Here is a 21,064-nt window from a genome sequence, read left to right as displayed (position 1 = left end):
TGTTATTATTATTTTACCAATAGAATTTGAAATAATTGGCATCTTATTTTCAGAATTGAGGCTTCCTCATTTCAAAAACTTCTAGGTGCTTTTTTTTGCTTTTCCTGAAAAATTAATTTTCACAAAATATACCAGTTGTTGAAGGAAATAGGGGCTTCATTTTAACAAAAAAAAAGTCCGTCCTTTTTCTGATTATATGCTTTGTGTGACAAGTAATTAGTTTCTATTTCATTTCAAAATGAATATACTAGACCGGAAAAAAAAATGCTTACATCCCTATAACGGACGCTCTTGGGGAACCAAATATTGTCTACTATACAGAGGTGTCAGCTTTTGGGATAAGAGTGTTTAGTATTACAAGATGGACCACAATGTGGATTACTAGAATTTTAGACCTTTGAAACACTGATTATTAGTTTTTTTTTATAACCAAAGGATTCTTTTTATTCTTTAGAATTTCATTTGATTGGGTGTTTCCGATGGAAAATTTCACAGAAAATCTGGCACTCTTGGTTTTTAACTTTCACTCACTTTAATTATATTTTTTCTTTAATTGTCAAACACAATGAAGAAATTCTTAAACATGTTAGAAAAGTGCATAAATCTAGGTATACTAGGAAAATATTGGAAGGTGAACAAAACACTAAAAAGGAAACAATTCATTTTCTGGAGGCTTCAGTTTGCTCTGGGGAGAGTTTACAGTCAGAATATAGTTTAAAAAGCTGTCTGCTTCTGTTACTAGGAGTGTCTGCATTATAGAAGAAAGATTTTAATGTGAAGAAACTAATGGGAGAATCAGTATTTTTCCCTTCAAGAGAGGTGTCTACTAAGAGAAGTTTCACTGCATATTAAAAAGAAAATATTCGATTATTGTTGGGTAATGTTTCTGACATTTATCCTGGGTATTTTAATATTTTTAAAGAAAATTTGCACTTTTGAGGACTGTTATTGCAAATAAATACCGGGCTCTAGTTATAAGAATTTTCTGAGTTGATGAAAGCAAAAGCACAGGGTCCGTGCAAGTTTCTGATCGCTCGGACTGTTTTGACGGTCAACGGGTTACAAACTTGGCCTGAAACCATATTGAAACAGCCTTGACAGTTTGAGTTTGCATTTGTAGCATGTTGGAACAGCCAAACTCAACTGCGCAGTTTGGACGTGTGTTGGAACAAACAATGTAAAAAGAAAGTATTGTAAAATGGTTTGATATCCGTAACAACCAATGAGTATGACAGGAATTACTTTTATACATTTTTCATAATATAATATTCAAATAATAAAACTCCAGGTATTTATAAATATAAAATATCCTAGCATAGCCTTTTTGATTTTATACGAGAATAATTTTTGAGTAAAAAATTTGAAAAGTGGTTCAGACACCCAACATCCGTTCAACTAGTTTACTTAACCCTTTCAGGACGGTCAGCTTTTGTTCCCCGAGTGAGGTGGTAGGGAGAGCATGATATCACACTCATCCCTACCTCTCGTAGGTTCTTCTGCTTCAAACTTCAGTCAAAATTTGAAGAGAGTGCGATATCACGCTCACCATCCTCAATGAGTTAACTATTAACAATAACAACTTACACTGAAATTGAATAGGGCATTTTAAAGGCCATGTTCGCTTCATCCATTGCTTGAGCTGAGCTGATCACAAAATGTATGTAATTATCTATGAAAACATTACGTATATGTCTTATTTATGGAAGATATATTCTTGAAATATTTTAGCACTAATGAATGAAATACTCACTGAAAACTAATTACTGCTCTGCATGTACTACTATCAGCAGGAAACATTACATCGCAAAAACAAAAATAAATAAATAAAAAAAATAAAAAATAAATTTAAAAAAATAGCAATGACTACAATTAATTATTAGGTTCTATCTTTACCTTGTAGGTATTTATCTTTAGTTTCTATGTTTGAAAAATTGTCCTGAAAAATGCTTCAGCATGGCGGGGAACGTTGTGAATTTAGAAGGCTACATAATTATTGTATAACTTAATTAATTTTTCAACAGAGTTGTAATTTTTTTAAATATTTGCAAAAATAGAACTTTTTATAGTAATTCCTCTATACTGCTCTATTTAATATAAAAATACATTTAGTAATGAAAAAATATGAATATAGTGAAATGCATTTACTATTGTGGTATGGTATTTATGTTGCAACATCATATTCGTTAAAAAATATATTAAATAAAACTTTTTACTTTTAGCTGGTTAACACATGTGGACAATTCAAATAACAAGTCTAACTTTTGTTGACTTTCTGTTTTGACATATATGATATATGTATATCTTATGAACTGTGATCGAAATTATAGCATTTTTACTAGCTTTTTTTCCGACCATGATAACAAAATGATCTGGTTAAATAAAGGAAATTAATTACATCTACTCTTCCTTCCAGGAAACCCTTAACCTTTTAACAGCATTACTCAATTTTTTAAAATAACAGGTAACCAGACAAGTTTGTACTGTTTTTCGTTATTGTTTTAATACCACTAATCATCATTTTATATTTAGATAGAAAGATTAGATGTTTATATCACATAATACTAAGAGGAAAATGCATCGTTCATAAAGAAAAAGTGTCTGTAAAATATAAAATATTCTTTCTCATGGCTTCAAAACCCAGCGCTTATTTAAGATTTTAAGCTCAGAACTAGGGTGGATGCAGCTCATAAATTTGCCCTGAGTTCGGCAATGAAATAGTGAGTGTAATGCTCAAAAGAATAGTTTGCTTCTGGGAATGATGATGAGGGGAATGAGATGAACCATGATCTGGACCATGGTAGACCTTCTGCCCTGAATGACATCAAATTAAGGGAAGCCAGTGAACTTGATTAGAGTCAAACATGTCAGAAGCTTGCCAATGTTGAAACGATAAAACCATTCGTTCCAGCATCGACTTGAGAAAAGACATGGAGGATGAGGAAAGAACAAACTTCAGCATCTAAACATTTGCTTTTCGTTACTTTCATGACCCAAAGTAGAAATTTTTTTTACCGCATTGTCATATGGGATAAATAATGGATCCAGTAAACAACAACATGCTGTCCACAAATGAACTTGTCCCATAAGCACAAAAATCAAATATTCACCAACAACAAGTGTTGCTTTGTGTTTGGTGATATACAAGGCATTGTGCACAAGAAAGCTCCTGCCACATGGCCTGACCATACTGCAGAAATCTACTCAAGCCAATTGCAATGAGGGTCTTGCCCTGGCTCAGAATCAACCTGTTCTCATGAACAAGGTGCACCAGGACATCGCGTGACTTTATGTAGCCAGAACGATAAAGGAGATGATAATGAAGCCTGGTCTGGAAATCCTAGCACACCCTCCATACTCTCTGGATCTGACCTCATCTGACTTGCACCTTTTCTTAGCAATGGATGCACAATCAGGAGTTCAATAATCATTAACAGCTGGAGAATGATCCGAACTTTTATAAGAAGGTGTACAAGTGAAAATTTGAAGGTAAAACTTTTTCTTTGCCCTGAGGTGACCAGACTCGGCAAGGTTGAGTGAGGACTGGAAGAGGCCGAAGACACATGGCCGATATTTGGAAGCTGAAGGAGGCCCAGCCAGGGCTCAGCGAGGAGTGGGGCTGGCCAATGGGGACAGATCGAGCTTGGACAGGTCGGCACAGACAAGTTGAAAAGAAAGGTGAAAAAGGGACTTTATTTTCTCATCGCCATGGATGCTCTAGAATGAAAGGAAAAGAACAGGGATGAGGTTTAATACTGTTTTGTTAATTCACCCTGGGGGTTTACTGTTTGCCAAAAAGGATTAAAAAACAGAAAACAGTGTGCTGGCCGATTATTTTATTTTTTCCAGGAAAAAATCTCCTCTGAGGGGTAACAAAGGGCATAACTGGGCTAGTAACTCGGGAGAATGTTATAGATGCTGATGGAGACTGTTTAGCTCAATAAAATATTTCTGAACTAATTTTAATTATGAGAACTATTAAATCTTTTAAACCTGCACAAAATTCTCCGGTTACCTGGTAGTATAGATACACCATATCAATAAATCAAAAATTAGTTTTATAGTAAGCAGGTCATCAACACTCCTATTAATTAAATTTAAAAACTCAAAATATTCTTATGTGCATTTTATCAAAAAGTTTAGGAAATAATATAAACAAATTAATACTCAAATCCCTTTTCCCTTGGGCGGCCCATCATGCTGTTAATTATTTAGAACAAACCAGAATGATGCAACAAAAATCTCACCGATGCCAGCCGAGATAGATGAGCCCCAGCAAACAGCTGAAAGAAACAGACTTGTCCCTCCTACGAAGATAAGAAGCATCACAAGTGGTAAGCCAGGAAGGCCTAAAATCATAAATGGTTCAAATGGTGGCTTTGGTGGTGGAGGTGACGGACAGCTCTGTTCACAGTCCACACAGCTACAAGGCGGTGTGTGTTTCTAAAAATTAAAAAAAAATTATTTAACGTTTAAGAGTAATGTTTTTTTTATTATATTTAAGCTCACTTTTAAGCGTAATTTTAGTAAAAAAGCATGGTTCATTATATGTGAATAAATATGGAGTAAATCATTGTACGAGGAGTTGCAGCATTTTAAATTTTAGCTACTACACATTGGGAAAAGTAAAGGAAAATAGGTTGGATGTGTAGGTTATAATGTGGATTCACTAGTACGATAAATCAATAAATGGGATAAAGTAAAATATGAAAGGAAATGGCTTACTAGAAACTAAAGGCACAAAGAAAAAAGTAAATGTGTAATTTAAGCAAAAATAAACTTATATATAAAAAAAAAAAAAATCACTTGGTTAAAATTATTAGCAATATTTCAAAACAAGCAATGTTTTATTTTATACTTACATCAAGAGCTACATTGCAAGGTATTATTTTTGGATTAAATGGGATTATATTTTTAGTAGGCTCTTCTGTAGGTATATAGTTCATTAAGATTGGTGCATAAGCATTCTTGTCAGGATCTCCCATAAAATTAAACCATCTAAAAATATAAGGAATATTAAAACCTCATTTTAATCCTTAATGCCTCCAGACATGCGGGATTCGCCCAATGATGAATATTTGCCAAGTGTCGGTTTAGCATTTGAGAAACACACATATAGGGTTTGTACAACTACCCGATTTGTGCGGGAACAGCGAATATTTGTGCAGCTGAGTGAGCCGAGCTCGGACTATTGTTGCTAGGTGATTAACCGAACACCCATCTAAACTAGTTGAGATTCAGGAAGCTTTGCTTGGCATTCGGCAAATCCCACATATCTGGGAGCACCTTAAACAAGAATTTTTTGTACAATGTTCAATCCTCAGGGGGATAAAATAAGCCGGAAGTTTATTTTCTCGAAGATTAAGAAAACTTCCTTAGTAAGAAGGGGAAAAATCCTGTACCTCATACAGAAAATATTAGAATAAAACCATTCTATCAAGGGAAATATCGGCAATCCTAGGTAAAACCAGTCACTTGCAGCATATACAGTGAAACTTCCCATAACAGACACCTCCCTTGAACAGACAAATTCTGATTCCCCTGCAACATCACATTAATTTCCCCACATCAAAATCTTTAAAGCAAACACTCGCAATAATGGACATGGACAGTGCAATAATGGACATGGACAGTTCTTATTTTGATTCTAAAAATCCCTAAAAACAAACAGAAGCTTTCAGAATATTAATGTTTACTGAGAAACTCTGTCCCCCCTAAGTGTTTTGTTCGCCTTTAAAAAGTTTCTTAATATTCATAGAATTTGTTTATGCCACTGTGTGTGTGTAATACTTAAAGAAAAAATTAATATAATTAAAGTGAGTGGAAGTAAAAAACTAACTATGCGAGACTTGGCTGCAAAATTTTACATTGGAATGATCCAGGGAAGTGAAATTCTAAAAAACAAAAAGGGACTTTTGGTTAAATTTTACAAACATGGAAATGACCAATCCTAATGGTTGTTCAGCCATAGACCAAGTTTTACTGCGTTCAGGCTTGTAAAATACCACTGTTTGGTCCTGCTTATCTGAGACAAGGTTTAGAAGCTCCAACAAAACATTTAGGGCAAATCAATTTTAAAGCATCTTCAAGTTGGCACAACATACAACATAAGATTTCTTTTAAGACCACTAGGCTAAGGTTACAGCAGATGCGAGTTCTGACAAAATTTTGCTCTGACGAGTACATCCGAAATCCTAAGAACAAGGTGGTTACATTGGGTGCATTTTCTGATAGTATATTTCTGCCTCCTAGCAAAATGGATGAACTAAATGAGTTTTATTTTGTTGAAATCCGTTGACTAAGTATTGTTGATAGCTGGTGGGAAAACAGAACTTGTTAACCACATATTTTCCACTTGAGATGGCAAGGGAGAGTTTGAAAACCTACTGCTAGTTCAATTAATTATTCATTGTTGAGATGAAAAATCCTTCTCATGTCTCTAAATTTTTCATCTCAAAGGAGTGTTAAACTTCAAAAGTATTGTTTGGTAAATTTGAAAAACCCTCAAGCTAAAAATACTCGATGTTTCAAAGTTCTCAATACCTTGTAGTCCAGATCCCATCCTGTAATACTAAACTTTTTTCTTCTTTTTTTTCCCATAAGCAGATACCTCTGTGTAGTAGATACTATTTCATTCCCCAAGAGTGTCCGTTAAAGGGAAATTTCACTGTAGTATAGTACACTTGATAATTGAACTTTCATTATTTAATAATACAAAATTTTCTAACGTAAATTTATTAACCCACTAACCTGAATGAAATAAATTTATTTTAGCTATTACTTATTAATAGTTATTTGAAATTAATTACCAAAACTTTAATCTGCTGTTATTTTAAAAATTATTTAAATATAAATGTGTTTTATCATCATGCCCAAGCTTATTCATGAGTTCACTACTTTCGTGGTCCGCTTGACCAATTAATACATGACAATTAATTAAGGTTTTTAGTTGAGATGAAAAAAGTTAATGGCACGAGAGGGATTCGAACCCACGACCTTCGGCTAGATACGCCGCTGCTCTACCACCTGAGCTATCGTGATGTCCGAGTGGATCAAGGTCACGATAGCTCAGGTGGTAGAGCAGCGGCGTATCTAGCCGAAGGTCGTGGGTTCGAATCCCTCTCGTGCCATTAACTTTTTTCATCTCAACTGAAAACCTTAATTAATTGTCACTTATTCATGAGTATATCTTTATTTCTTAATACAAAATTTACATTAACGGTTTCACCAATGTTTATAGAACTAAATAATTGTAAATCTACAAATTTAATATAGGAATTAGTAGTAATTTTGTATACCTAGTAAAAATTTTGAATTAATTTATTTTAGTCTTATAAATATTGCACCAATAATTTTGAATGACTGACTTACTGTTTGTTCTCTCAAGGAAATCAAGAAGATTTTCCTAATTATGAGAATAAACAAGATAAAAATTACTTACATCAGGGGGCTGCAACCTATGGCTTTATGATCACCGCACATTACATCTAAAGCCAGATTACCCATTGCTGGTACATTAACGTTTTTACACGAGTTAAATGTGCCAGCCAAATAGTTTGTTGTAACAAAAATATCTAAACTGTTGACAAAAGATACTGAAAAGAAAAAAAAATGTATTAAACTCAATTGATAATAATACAATTATTAATAACAATAATACATCACAGTCTGAACTCGCTTATTCTAGAGATTTATGTTATCAGTGGCATACATGCATATTTTTAAATACTGATCAAAATGTTGGCATGTAATAAAAATAAATTTCCATGTAATAGAATATTGTAGGTAATAGGATAAAGTTTCCAATAAAAATATAAAACCAAATAAACCTTTCTATAACGATTCTTCCAGATAGTTGAGAGAGCACTGTAATTCTTTAATAAATTCCGATAAAAATAGTCTAAAGGTTTAACTGCTTGGCGGCTTATCGTCTCAAAAAAATTGATAATAAAAATGTATTATGTATATAAAGCAGTTTGAAGCAGCATCTTGAATGTAGTATGAGGGATTTTTTTTTGTCTCTCATTCAAATTATTTAAATTCTTGATTAAGATCAGAAATTTAACAAAAAAGGCAATGACAAATACAATAAATGAGTTCAATTTAATAATTAATAACATATTCAGTGAATGGGATAAGAAACATAATGGCCGCCCTCTGTCTTATAAAGTTAGTCTTAAGACTAAAACAAAGATAATACATAAAATTTGTTAACTAGTGTTGACTAAATTAACACATAGTTTAATTCAAAAATACTGTTTGATATTTACCTCCTTTTTCATTAGTTTCAATCGATGTAACATTAATGAATTCTGACTGTCTTGGTGAGCATGTGATAGCACAGAGATGAGCAAGAAAATTATGGAAACATGAAGGGCAACGTTGAAGAAAACTTTTAGCTATGTTTATGTTTTTATCAAAATCTTCCAATTGTATTGTGTCGCAACATATTTCAGTCTCAGTCTCTTGGGCAGTATCTGAAATTGATTATTATCAAATTTAGACAAGCTTGAAATTAATTATAAAAATAATGCTTATGACTCAATAGTTATCATTGATTAGTAGTAAATTTCCTTTTAATTCCTGTCATTTCTCCACACAATTATTTCCTATGAGCATGTATAAGTTCAACTAAGTCTCAAAATTCATTTAAAAAAATGTTTGAAAACAAAATACAGAATATATCGTTTGAAATTTTTTGAAATGACCTAGTTGTTGTTAGCCCCAGAGCCAAGATTTAGTAGGGACGAAAGGTCAAGGTCTAACGCTGGCAAGTACGAGATATTTTAATTTTAATAAGTTGAAATAACATTAATTATTATAGATTAAGAATTTGCAATTCTTAGAGCTATTAAAGTAACAAACCTGTATTTTTTATTTTGTCAAGGCTTTAAAGCATTTTAATAATTATTTTGCCCAAACAAAATCAACTTTATGTTTTAAAAATCTAGATTTAGAATTACACAGCAAAAACGAAAATGCTATTGTAATCCCAAGTTTTGCAGAAGGGGGTTATACTTTAGTCAATTAGATACAGTGGCCTCGCCGATTTGAAGTCGAAAACGTCTTGCATTTTTTAAACTAGATCAAAATTATTCATTTTGAAATATAAATTTCAAATGAAGTAATGATTTGTAAGTCAGTTGGGAGAAGACACATTCATCATAAACCATAAAAAGAGATACAATTTTCTCTAGAGAGAAAAATTGTAAAAAAAAGGAAGCAATGGCACTGTATGTATGAAAAATATCACAATCAAAGTACATAGTTTTAAAAAGTTGCTATTATTAGACTGATTTGCAATAAATTAAAAACTGTAATGCAAATAATACTTTAGTACAAAAAGCATTACTGAGGCATACATAAGGATGATTATAATATACTATAGGTTAATTCATATTTGCTTAGTGGTCATAATTGACCATATTAATTATTCCAATTGATTATCAATTTTGTCTAAGGTTTTTGGTTGAGATGAAAAATAAGTGTCACACGCGAGATTTGAACCCGTGACCCGTAACAATAATCCCAACAGTTCAAGTGGTTAGAGCAGTGGCGTATTGAGCCGAAGGTTGTGGGTTCAAATCCCACTTGTAACACTAATTTTTCATTTTCAATTAATTAAGATTTTTGGTTGAGATAAGTTGGGGTTGGCATAAGGTGGGGTTGAGAGGGGAAGTTAGTGTCTGAGTGGATCGAAGTCACGATAGCTCAAGTGGTAGAGCAGCGGCGTATCAAGCCGAAGATCGTTGGTTCGAATCCCACTCGTGCCATTGACTTTTTTATCTCAACTAAAAACCTTAATTAATTGAAAAGAATTCATTTAGACAAGCGGACCACGAAACCTAATAAAACTAATTTTTCATCTCAACCAAAAACCTTAGACAAAAATAATAATTAATTGGAATATATTATAAGGATGAGAATAAATTTTACTCACTGACAAATTCAGGACACCACTTCTTAAGGTACTCAAGTCCCTTTGGATTATTCAGTTTCTTTGCTGGTCCAGTGTAATTGCAATTAAGTGGCAGACCAGTAATTGGCCGGGTGTGGCATTTACCATACCAGATGCAGTTACCATTCACCTGAAATCAATTAGAACTCATAAATAAACACTCTTTTAAATTATTTTCCCTATGTATATTTGTACATATTACATGAGATCAAAAAAGTTTTTTCAGTCGCAGCACTAACACTAAATGTCAGTACTGCACCCGGAAGATATACCATGAGAAACCAGCCAATGCTGGCAACCATGTGAAAGATTAAGGGGCAAGGTCTCGAGGTCATCGACGATATGTGTTGAGAGGTGTGAAACTTTTGTCTTTCAAAAAGAGCTTTCAAAATCTGTCCGAAAATTTTTGATTGTAAGGATCGGATGTGCTGGATGACAGTGGAACCCCACAGTTCCACTCCATATGACCTAAGTGGTCTCAGCAGTCTTGTATAAGGTTAGTTTAGTTTTGATGATCAAACCAGTTTTTCATCCTAAAATTCTTTGTAGTCTTATGTTAAGTTGTCTCTTAAATCTCTAAGTGGGCATTCCATGCCAGTATGCTGTATAGGTATAGTCCTAAATTTTTGACTTGAACAGAAATTGGGATCTCTTTGTTGTCGATGCATAGTGAAGGGTAACTGTTGCCCCCCCCCCCAAAGTGAACAAATGCCGAGTACATTTTACTTACGAGTATTTAATAAGCTCAAGGTGTGTTCTTGGATGTTGGAGGTAACTTGAATAGGAATCAAGTTAAAGAACAAAATTGTGGTATCATCAAGTGGTGATGATGATAGTATTAGGGTGAATAGGTCGGTCAGAAGTCGATGTGTACATGTAGATGATAAAAAGGATGGGACCAAGAATGCTTCCTCATGTGACTTGTATCTGTTTGACTTCTGAGGACTAGTTACTGCACCTCACTCTGAAGCAGCAGTCGGTAGGATTTCAGGATAAGATGACAAGGATTGGGTAGGAAGAGTTTAAATTTATAAAGCATGCCCGGGTGACAGTTATCAAAAGCTTACACTACATCGAGGAATGCACCCAAACAATACTCTTTATTCTCTAGAGCACAGGACAAAACTGCAACATTATTGGATCATAGAATGATAAGGATGGAAGCTGAATTGATTAGATGGAATTATTTTAGGAATTTCTAGGATGGGTATTATTCGCTTATAAAAAAAGTCTTTTGAGGAATTTGTATATTGCAGGAAGAAGGCTGATGGGTCTGTAGGAGCTAGTACTTTCCAACTAAACACACACTTTCAGAGCACTGAATTTTCAAGAGCTTCAGTGTAGCTAGCTGACTACTGCCTCAGCAATCCATACATCAAGTTAAACTGTGAAATTCTTTTAAATAATCCTGATTTAAATTTCATCAAATCACTCGAAAATATAAAGTTCAACAATGAAGCCAGATAGTTGATCATTCTAGAATACTCATTATTGCTTATTTTATATGCCTCACTTGATGATAAATTGATCTCTATTCAAGAGGGTCATGTACACTGTTCTGCTAAAAATAACCATCTTTGTTAGCCTGTAAACACTCCCCTAGACAGCCTGTAAACTTCACGTTTCACATTAGGCAACCTCAACTCAATTTGAACTTTTCTGTTTAATTCTTATTGCGGCCCTGAGCTTCTGATTACCACTTATTCCAGTACATTATTTTTTCCTAAATGTGGAAGAAGAGAGTAAAAGCTGGATGTTCTTATAGTTTCAACTTTAAGACTTTGAATTTTTACTGGTACTTGAGAGGGATTGAATTACTGGGCTTAAAAATAGTTACAGGCGATAGAAATTTGTAGCCTACATTTACGGAATAGGTTCTAGTATTTTAACTAGTTAAAATGGAAAATTAAATTAAACAAAAATGAAGATAATCAAAGAATTATGTTAGACTCTAATATTACAATTTTCTTTTATTATTTATAAATATTAGAAATCTTGAGATGATTGAAGATGATCTCAATAAAGATCGAAACGTTGGCACGATAAAGAAAATGTTTTTCTGAAACCTACATCACACCAGACCGCATCTCACGATTTCTAAATAATTATCGATTAACTGTCACTAATCACCACACATTATTTATAAAGAACACCTGTACTGGTGGTTGCAACGGTTAAAGCATTGACAAGGTGAATCATCGCTGGAAGGCCCCAGTTCCTGAAGTCCTGAATTCAAATACTATGAACTTCCAAATGGCCTTTTCCCCCAAAACCCCCGAGCCCATGGGGTTACAATGACCACATAGAGCAAATCCCCAGGACGGATGATGAAGATAATACATACTTAATTTAATACTAAATTTTATCAGCTTCTATTTAAATATATAAATACTCAATTAATTATACACAATTTTTTTTCCCTAAATGAAAAATCTGTGCCACAGGCGGGACTCGAACCCACGACCTTCGGCTAAATACGCCGCTGCTCTACCACTTGAGCTACCGTGACTTCGATCACCCATGCCACAAACCTCTCATTTCGACTACCCGATTTTATTCTAATTGTAAGCAAATCGTGGCTTCATATAGAAACACTTTTTATTAACGATTATACTAGATTAGTGGGACTGTGTACGATTCACAGGTGTGATTCTAGATTAATACTAAATTTTATCAGCTTCTATTTAAATATATAAATACTCAATTAATTATACACAATTTTTTTTCGAAATTAAAAAAAAATTGTGTATAATTAATTGAATATTTACATACTTAATTTATTCAAATAAAATAACAAAACGAGGCTAAAACAACTTTTTTTTTATAAAGGTCTTGTACTTGGGATAGTATAAATCTATCAGAGAAAGAAAAATGTGTACCAGATACTTGTCATTGTTAAGTTATAAAAAATTGCATTATCTTGCTATGATTCACCCTATCAATTTGCAAGCTTTACTATTCTTGGTATCGTTCCTTATAAATTAATCATATTCGTATTTTTTAAATCTTGGTGCTGGCAATAATGAAGGCAGCAGTAGCTTAGTACTTAGGGCATACGACTCATATTCGCCGCAAAAGTGGCTATGGGCTCGAAGCTCAGCGGATTGATAATAGTATAAAAAAGTATTGTAAAGTGGTTTAGCCCCTTGTCCATGTCACCCAATGGGTGATAAGAATTAAGACGTATGTATGATAATAATAGAAGAAATGTATGATAATATTTACTTTTTTTATAATAATAAACTGGGCCAATTTTCATCTAAATAATTCAAACATCTTCAACATGATCAAATTAATACCATCTTTGCCAACAGCAAAATTGGTTCACTAAGTAGAACCAGTTGCTTCTTTAAAAAAAAAATCATTTCCTCAAATGATCAAAATTTCCAGATTATTATCCAAATTCATCCAGTCGGACAATTGCAATATGTGGATTAGGTTTTTCCTGCCGTGATTGATATCACATATATTACGATTCCACTAGCCTGGCCTAAAAACTTGAATAAAGTAAAAGCAAGCAGTAAAACAGGTCTGGATGTAAATAGGCTACATGTTTATGAAACAGTTTCAAAACAGCATATTTTAGTTGATTTTTGTTTTTGTGCAAAAAGAAACAAACAAAATTTGTTACTTCTGAAATATGACTTTAGTCAGAGTTTTTCTGTAACAAACGTTCTTTAGATCTGATGTAGTAATATGGATCCTAGTTGATTTCCATGTGCATTCAACTGAAAATTACAAAAACACATATTTTGCAAACTAATATTACATAGTTTTGTAAGCGGTCTTAGTATAAAGTAGGAATAGTTTTTAATAGAAGTTAAACATAGTTGTAAAGAATTTTAAACATGATTTGTAAGGTGCTTTAAATCGCCTACTACGTCGCCCACCTAGTAGCAAAGAAATGTTACCCAAGAAAAGTGACAGGTAAATAACCCCCAATAAAAAAAATAAATAAATAAAAACTATGGGTTATTTATTGAGGGAAGCTGAGGATAACCATAAACTTAGGATTGCCGAAAAAGTTGAGACCAAATCAAGTAGTTCATAGGAGAGCAGGATGATGCTGTTGAGTTGACTATCAAGTATCTTGAAAGCAGCGGAAAGTGAGAGAACTCAAGTCAGCCAGAGCCAGGAAAGATACAGCCATCAGGACAAATAGTCAACTGTCAATCACCTCGGAAGTAGTGGAAAATTCGACAGTCTCACTGAGGGGACTGTCAGTCAGCCAGGGTCAGAGGACTCAATCAACGAGACTCAACGAAAAAATTCGTACAGCCAAAGTACTTTATGTAAAAAAGCTCATCCCCAGAGTTAGAGTTACAGCTGACTTGCATTGTTTATTCCAATATTAAGATGGTTCAAAACGTGAAAAAATTATGAAAATACAAGTCTCTGTTTTTTGTACAAAAAGTAATTAAGATATATAGTTTATATCTAGGCGAGATTTAAATGCCAAGCATCTGGAATGAGGAAGCAGAGATGCTAATTCCAGTGGACGCCTCCTCCTTTTAATCCTCCTGAAGTTAAATTAATAAATCCCCAACTACAATATACATAACGTCATTGTGCGAACCACCTACTATCCTCACTTATGGAAATATTCTGTCATTATACTCCTAAAACTTACAAACCTCCCAACATATCCTCCTATAGACCCATCGTCCTTCTTCCTACAAAGTTCAAAATTATCAAAAGACTCATTTTAAAGCTCTTCTAGATATTCATAAAATCATTCCATTTCACTAATTCTGCTTGTCCACAATCGACAATCCAACAAGGTTTCAGAGTTCGCACAATCTTTTCTGTTCAAGAAAAATAGGGTATTGCTAGGGGTGTTCTTAGATGTAGCACAGACTTTTGATAGTCAGGCACCCGGCCTGGTTTATAAACTTAAACACTTTTAACTCATTTCTTCTTATCTTATCCTGAAATACTATCTAATCAACTGCTGATTCAGAGTAAGGTGTGTCAACGAGTTCTCAGAAGTCAGACTGATACAAGACAGAGTCCTCATTCTTGGTCCGATCCTGTATATCATACTGCTGACCATCTACACACTTCACATCACCATCTATGCGGACGACACCGTAATTTTGTTCTCTAACTTGAATAATATCCAAACTCTCTCCAACATCCAAGAACACCTTGAGCTTATGGAAAACTGCTACAAAAAGTGGAGGACAAGACTGAAAGAAGAAAGCCATTTACATTGAAAAAAGAAGTTTTGCTCTCCACTGTACATCAACAAGTCATACCGATTTTCATTTAATTCAAATACTCAGGACTGTACACACCAGACAGGTAATGCCTTAAGGCCTCCGGTAATGCCGGACTTTTGGCATCTCAGGAGTCCAACTTCCTTCCCCTATTCACGGTGATGCCACATTTTGCTTTGGCACCTCAATTTACATTCGGCATGTAACTTGGTACCCAATCAGATTATGAATAAAATTACTCAATATTCGCACTCGGATTGACTTTTTTTCTTCAAAAACAAAACTAATTCTTCCCATACCTTTTGCCTTAATGTATTATATGAGTAATCTCTGGATTTCACCTTCCATAGGCATGGGTTTCTATATTTTTCATTGAACTCTTAAACTGAGATTCCACTGCGCAAAACTCACTCACGAAACTTGTCTCGCATTGTGGAGAGCTAACCGGGGCTGCAAAACTTTTGGCACAAGGATACTCCATAGCTGACAGTTTTGTATCAAAGTCTGTCGCGTTGTCTGTTTCTCTCTGTGTAACTTGTCTTGTACTACTTGTCTCGAGTACGAGAATGAACCAGGAAGACTGCATTCGACTTATCGAATGTATCACAGCTACCCATTTTTGTGGGATGCTAAAGATAAAATGCATAATAAACAAAAAATAATAATAATAAACAAAAGTGAAAAATGGCAAAAAGAGGGAAAATTTGAAAGGTTATAGATGGAGATGAGGAGTTGGTGTCCAAGTGGACCGAAGTCACGATAGCTCAAGTGGTTAGAGCAGCAGTACTGAGCCGAAGGCTGTGGGTTCAAATCCCACTCATGACACTAGCTTTTTTGTCCCAACCAAGACCTTAGATAAAAAGTATAATTAATTGTAATAATTCATACGGTCAATTATTACCACTAAGCATGTATAGATTAATGTAATAATTAAAGAAGAAATCACTTTGCTAACAGCTCCCCATGGCCACTTCATAAGACGCTGAGATTCAGATCCTGATTACACATTTCAAAATGGCAAAAAGAGGAAAAATACTAAAGGTTGTAGGCTGAGATGAAGAGCCGGTGTCAGAGTGGATCAAAGTCATGATAACACATAAAGTATCGCCATGATAGCGAACATTGTTACAGCAGTTTGTCTAGTTATAAATAGCATGTCTGTCTCACGCAACCTTGTTTCACCTCGTGGAAATGGTTAACCCAAGGTGTTTGGCAAGCAATTCTTGCGTTTAGTTGCACGAATGATTTTATCGCATAGTGGAAACCCAGCTTAACAAAAAGTTTTTCCACTTTCATTTCGTTTGAACTGATACAAAGGGACTACACAACCCCAAAAAACAAAATGAACTACCTCTATACCCTCTAATCTTCTGTCGCCAGGCATCTTCCCAACTCACCTAGACTTTTCTCTCACTTGTACGCCAGCCGCCTGGCACCTAGCGTCTCACCCCAACCATTCGCAAAGACGGCAGGCGCCCAAGGCCAAATGTATTTATGATTGGGCCACTTGAGAAAATACTGAAAATAAACTGTTGACCAAAACGTGTCTGGATCCAAACACGGAAAAAAAATCAAAGTTTGTACATCCTTGAAACTTCACCTAGCGCCTCACCCATTCATCCACGAAGACTTTTCTTTTACGCCAGGCGCCCGATGCCAAAAGTCTTCGTCAATGGGCCATTTCAGAAAATACTGAAAATAAATTGTTGAACAAAACGTGTCCGGATCCAAAAACGGAAAGAAAATTGAGGTATAAATTTACACTGTACATCCCTGAAACTTGTTTATCATTGAAAGGTGAGTAGAAAAGTTGTTTTGTTCGTTTACTATGACCACGACCCAAAACTAAAAGCTTATCGACCAGGCGATAGCATAAATGATAGAAATGTACTTGATTCACCCACTTGTATACGTAAACTTAAAAAGATTTCCTTATACACGTTATTTATACAGAAAGTATGTAAAATCTGTACAACGTAATAAACTAATTCAGTTTATCATTCGTCATCGATAAAAACGCCTTGGAATTCTAGTGAGCATAACAAGTTTCAAAACAACAAGCAATTTCGGAATTACCTCAAAATCTGTTCAATCGACCGTTAGTCGTTTTTTTTTATTTTTTCATTTTTAAGTGCCTGGGAAAAGGATAATTATCGAACCATTGTGCTTCTGATAACTGCGTTATATCAAGACTGAACTTTAAAAAAATACGTCTTAAACTTAAAAAAAAGTCACTGGCTTAATTGGGTAATAGGTCGACTCACCATTAAGATGAAAGAGGTGAAAACGGCGGTCAAAATGAGCAGAGTACGTTCCATTTTCCTCATCTATTCTAAATGTACGGATCTGTGTCGGATCAAGGCTGTACGGGATGAGCTGTGTCCAGTGGTCGTCATAAAAGGCGTTCGACGTACATGTCAGCGTATTTCGCCAAGACGAGAGATACTTTGGGACGAAGAGGATTTATCTGAGAGACGAGCGGCTTCTGAAGGAAATTTCAATTAAAAAAAAATAATAATAACTTTAGGATCTGCTTGTCGAGACTCGTCCCGGATCCGTACAAGTGTTGACTGGTCCGCGCCCTCGAAATCAAGGTCCCGTCGGTCTAAAAAATCTTTGGAGTAGGGCGTCGTTTCGAACACTCGACACGGCTATCGCCGACCCCCAATATGGCCGCTTCGTCCCGTCTCGCACAAGTCTGTTGTACAAACCTACAATTTGGGCGAATTTTTTTTACCGAGTTTTGAATTTGTGTGTCTTTTAAACGTCAAAAAAACGCTTTTCAATTGTCAACATTTAACATCGGTTTCATTTGGTTCCGTTCTGGAAAAATTCAATCCAAATAAATTGGAGTAAGGCCGTCTAAAAATCTGTTCAAAAAATCAACAATGTCGTTTTACTACTTTTTAAACGATAAAAAAAACATCAAATGTGACAAACAGGCTTGTTAATACCATACAGCATGGTAATTCATTCTTAGATAAATTTAAAACCTGACAATGTGGTCAAACATTAAAAAAATATATCAACCTTTATTCTTAACTGTATATAGTATGGCATTTGCTGAGAAATGAGTGTATTTATTAGCACTTTGTAAATAGTTATTGCTGAGAAAATGAGTGAAGAATATTGTTGGTTGAATATTGGATAGGAGTCTATTTCAGTCAAAAATAGACTATGATTGTCAACCGTATGGATCTGCTTCTCAACGAATTAGACAAATTATCAACACAATTCACAGCAGAGGTCTACATGAAACTATTCTGATAGCTTCTGCTCCTGTCAGACTTCCACTGCGACGATGCCTCTTAGAAATTAAATATTTTACAAAACTGGTCATTCCCTGCCTCCACACACCCTCTTGCAGAATTATTTCTGAAAACCCATTCCTTAGGCAGAATAGAACGTGATAAAAAACCACTAGACGTCACTTTGCAGTTAGAGTTTCAGTCTTTTTTTTAATGAAAACCATTCCGTTAAAGTTCCAAAAATTCAAAAAACACTCACATTCCCTAAACATCGAGGGCTAATTGCCATCCCTAACACTGATCTCTCGTTGAATCGTTTTTCCAAAGATACAATTCCAGATTACGTGTATAGAGAATTCCTTAAATTAATAAGCCCCTATAAAAGTCAACTTTAGTATTTACACATGGTCAAAAGGGAACGGTGGCAATGAAATAGATTTTTGTTGATAAAAAACCAAAAACAACAATTTTGTTTCCTTATCCTACTGTATATCCTTTTCTTTTTTTTTTTTAAGAAACAAATATTGTTTGCAAACAAAAATTGTATGCAGGACAATACCTTTATTCACTACACAATTTATTGGCAACTTGTCAATGGTAGTCAAATATATTATACTGCTGGGGAAAAATTTAAAAAACAACCGTACAACTAATATTTCTTATTGTGATGCAAATCTAGTTTTTGTATAATATAATAATCTACATATGAGTCCCTAGTTTATTTAATAAATAAAATAAATAATAAATGTAAGTACATATGTCACGGTCTGTTCTCAATTCAACAAGACGGGCCCGACTCTGAATCCTTTTTATTAGAAAAAGAGCCCCACAGGTCTTGATCGAACCTGAATACAATCGATCAGGACTCTTTTTATAATAAAATTTAATTCAAGTTTGAAAACAATTTATTAATTACGCAAGAAAATAACAATTAAAATCAACAAATTTCCTTTTTAAATTTTAAACAAACAATTTGTTAAGGCGCATTTTTCCTTTTCGTAAAATGGACCAATTTATGTTGGGGGAAGGGCTTTCGTTAATTTGAAATACCGATTTCCTTACCCAATATCCCACTGGTTCAATGTGGGGGTTAATTTTCCAGATATCAATTAATTTCAGAAAAGATGAATAAATTAAATATATATTGTTATTAAATTGAGTGATAGTTATCCAGAATATTTAACTCTCCTTTCCCTTTTTATCTTTTGAATAAAAGGAAAATACCTAAAATTTGAATATATGGCATGTCCCAGTCCTCTCTTATTTTTTGCTCTAGGCCTAATCATGAAATCTAAATCACAACATTGTCACTTTGAAATAAATTGAAATGTGACAAAATTTCTCACCCTTAAAGGCCTGGATAAAATGAGTTTGTTTTCAAACTTAAAACTATTTACAATATTCTCCCACCGTATATTTGACCTCCTTGGAATGCATCTAAATGCTGAATGGGCTCCTCTGAAGTCATGTATGCTCATACAATGTGTGGATGGATGGTGTATATCCGTGGGTTTCAGAAGATGAGAACTCATAATGTTGTGGACCCAAAAACCATTTAGGGTCTGATCATAAATCCGAAAAGTCCAAAATTCCACGCCAGGTTCTTTCTTCGTTCTTGATTGAACTATTTTCTGCGATGGTGTGAGGTAGTTTGAGGCTATGCATCTTTCCTGGTTGATCAAAGGATTTAGCCATAAAGTTCAATTTCATTCAAATGTAGCAAAATCCATAACAACTGAATTCTTGCTATGATTTTGAATCATATGTCATCAGTTAAGGAAGTAGTGAGTAAGTTTTGATCAAGAGGATAGCATTTGGAGCATGGGGGCAGACTTGGCATTGGCTTATACAAAAATCCTGTTTTATACCAATTAAAATTAGCTTTTATTATTAAATTTTAAAGTTGTCAAATTTATTATTTTCTTGTTTCTTTTTTATTTATTATATTTTTTAACAATCTAAATGAAGTGATCTTTTAAGAGCATGATCTTGTACTTATTTTATAAATCAAATTAACAACAAAATGAAACTTCAAAGAGGCTAATTTTTGTAACTTTCAATAAACAGGATTAAAATATAGCTTAATTTATACTAGGTTGACTATATGCTTTAAGTTGCGTTATATGTGCCTTTCTTATTTTTTTTGGGATCATTTGTATCTTCTAACACAAAACAGACCTGATTTATTATGTTTTTGACTAAAAAATCCTTATTACCATACCATACCCAAGCCCAGACCCATGAGGGCCTCCCGATCTTCTAAGAGTGATGATGATGATCGTACTAGGAAGCGGGGTTTGTGCTCCCAGGCATTGTAGTCTTCTGGCTTATTGTACCCTCCTAGTTCCTTAGTTCAGTGCAATAAAGTCAATCCTTCTCCTTAGAAGTATCAGGTCATTGACTGTCGCTGCTACAATTTCATTCCATAAGTTTTTTTCGGATGTTAGGTTAAATCTCCATTGAGCTGTTGCATTCGCATTCAAAGATGATATGGGAAGCTGTTTCCTCCTCCTCATTGCATAATCTGCAGATGGGATCATCGTTTATGCCCATGCTGTGTAGATGTTTTCTCAGATGTCAGTGACCTCTCCTCTGAGTTTAGCCCTCTCCAATTGCAGCAGTGATTTTAGCAGTTTATCCAC

General features: G+C 34.3%; 1 protein-coding gene across 5 annotated transcripts in view; it reads right to left on the bottom strand.

Moving 5' to 3' along the window:
• The window catches only part of LOC106674102 (Niemann-Pick C1 protein), a 47,755-nt gene extending 29,861 nt beyond the window's left edge, over positions 1-17,894 (bottom strand). For 2 of the 5 annotated variants that reach the window (XM_014406611.2, XM_014406608.2), the window contains exons 1-6: positions 17,439-17,893; positions 9,938-10,085; positions 8,268-8,474; positions 7,439-7,592; positions 4,860-4,995; positions 4,245-4,440 (exon numbers count right to left, since the gene is read on the bottom strand). In XM_014406611.2, the coding sequence (XP_014262097.1) occupies positions 4,245-4,440; positions 4,860-4,995; positions 7,439-7,592; positions 8,268-8,474; positions 9,938-10,085; positions 17,439-17,501 (904 nt within the window). In that variant the 5' untranslated portion in view covers positions 17,502-17,893. Of the gene's footprint in view, positions 1-4,244; positions 4,441-4,859; positions 4,996-7,438; positions 7,593-8,267; positions 8,475-9,937; positions 10,086-17,438 lie in introns of all 5 variants that reach the window. The other 3 variants (XM_014406609.2, XM_014406610.2, XM_014406613.2) reach the window with 3 other exon arrangements.
• Between the last annotated feature and the right edge of the window lie 3,170 nt (positions 17,895-21,064).

Source organism: Cimex lectularius, unplaced genomic scaffold (assembly GCF_000648675.2).
Source record: "Cimex lectularius strain Harlan isolate CLEC.00 unplaced genomic scaffold, Clec_2.1 scaffold89, whole genome shotgun sequence".
NCBI lineage: Eukaryota > Metazoa > Arthropoda > Insecta > Hemiptera > Cimicidae > Cimex > Cimex lectularius.
This window is presented reverse-complemented; position numbering and strand designations above follow the sequence as displayed.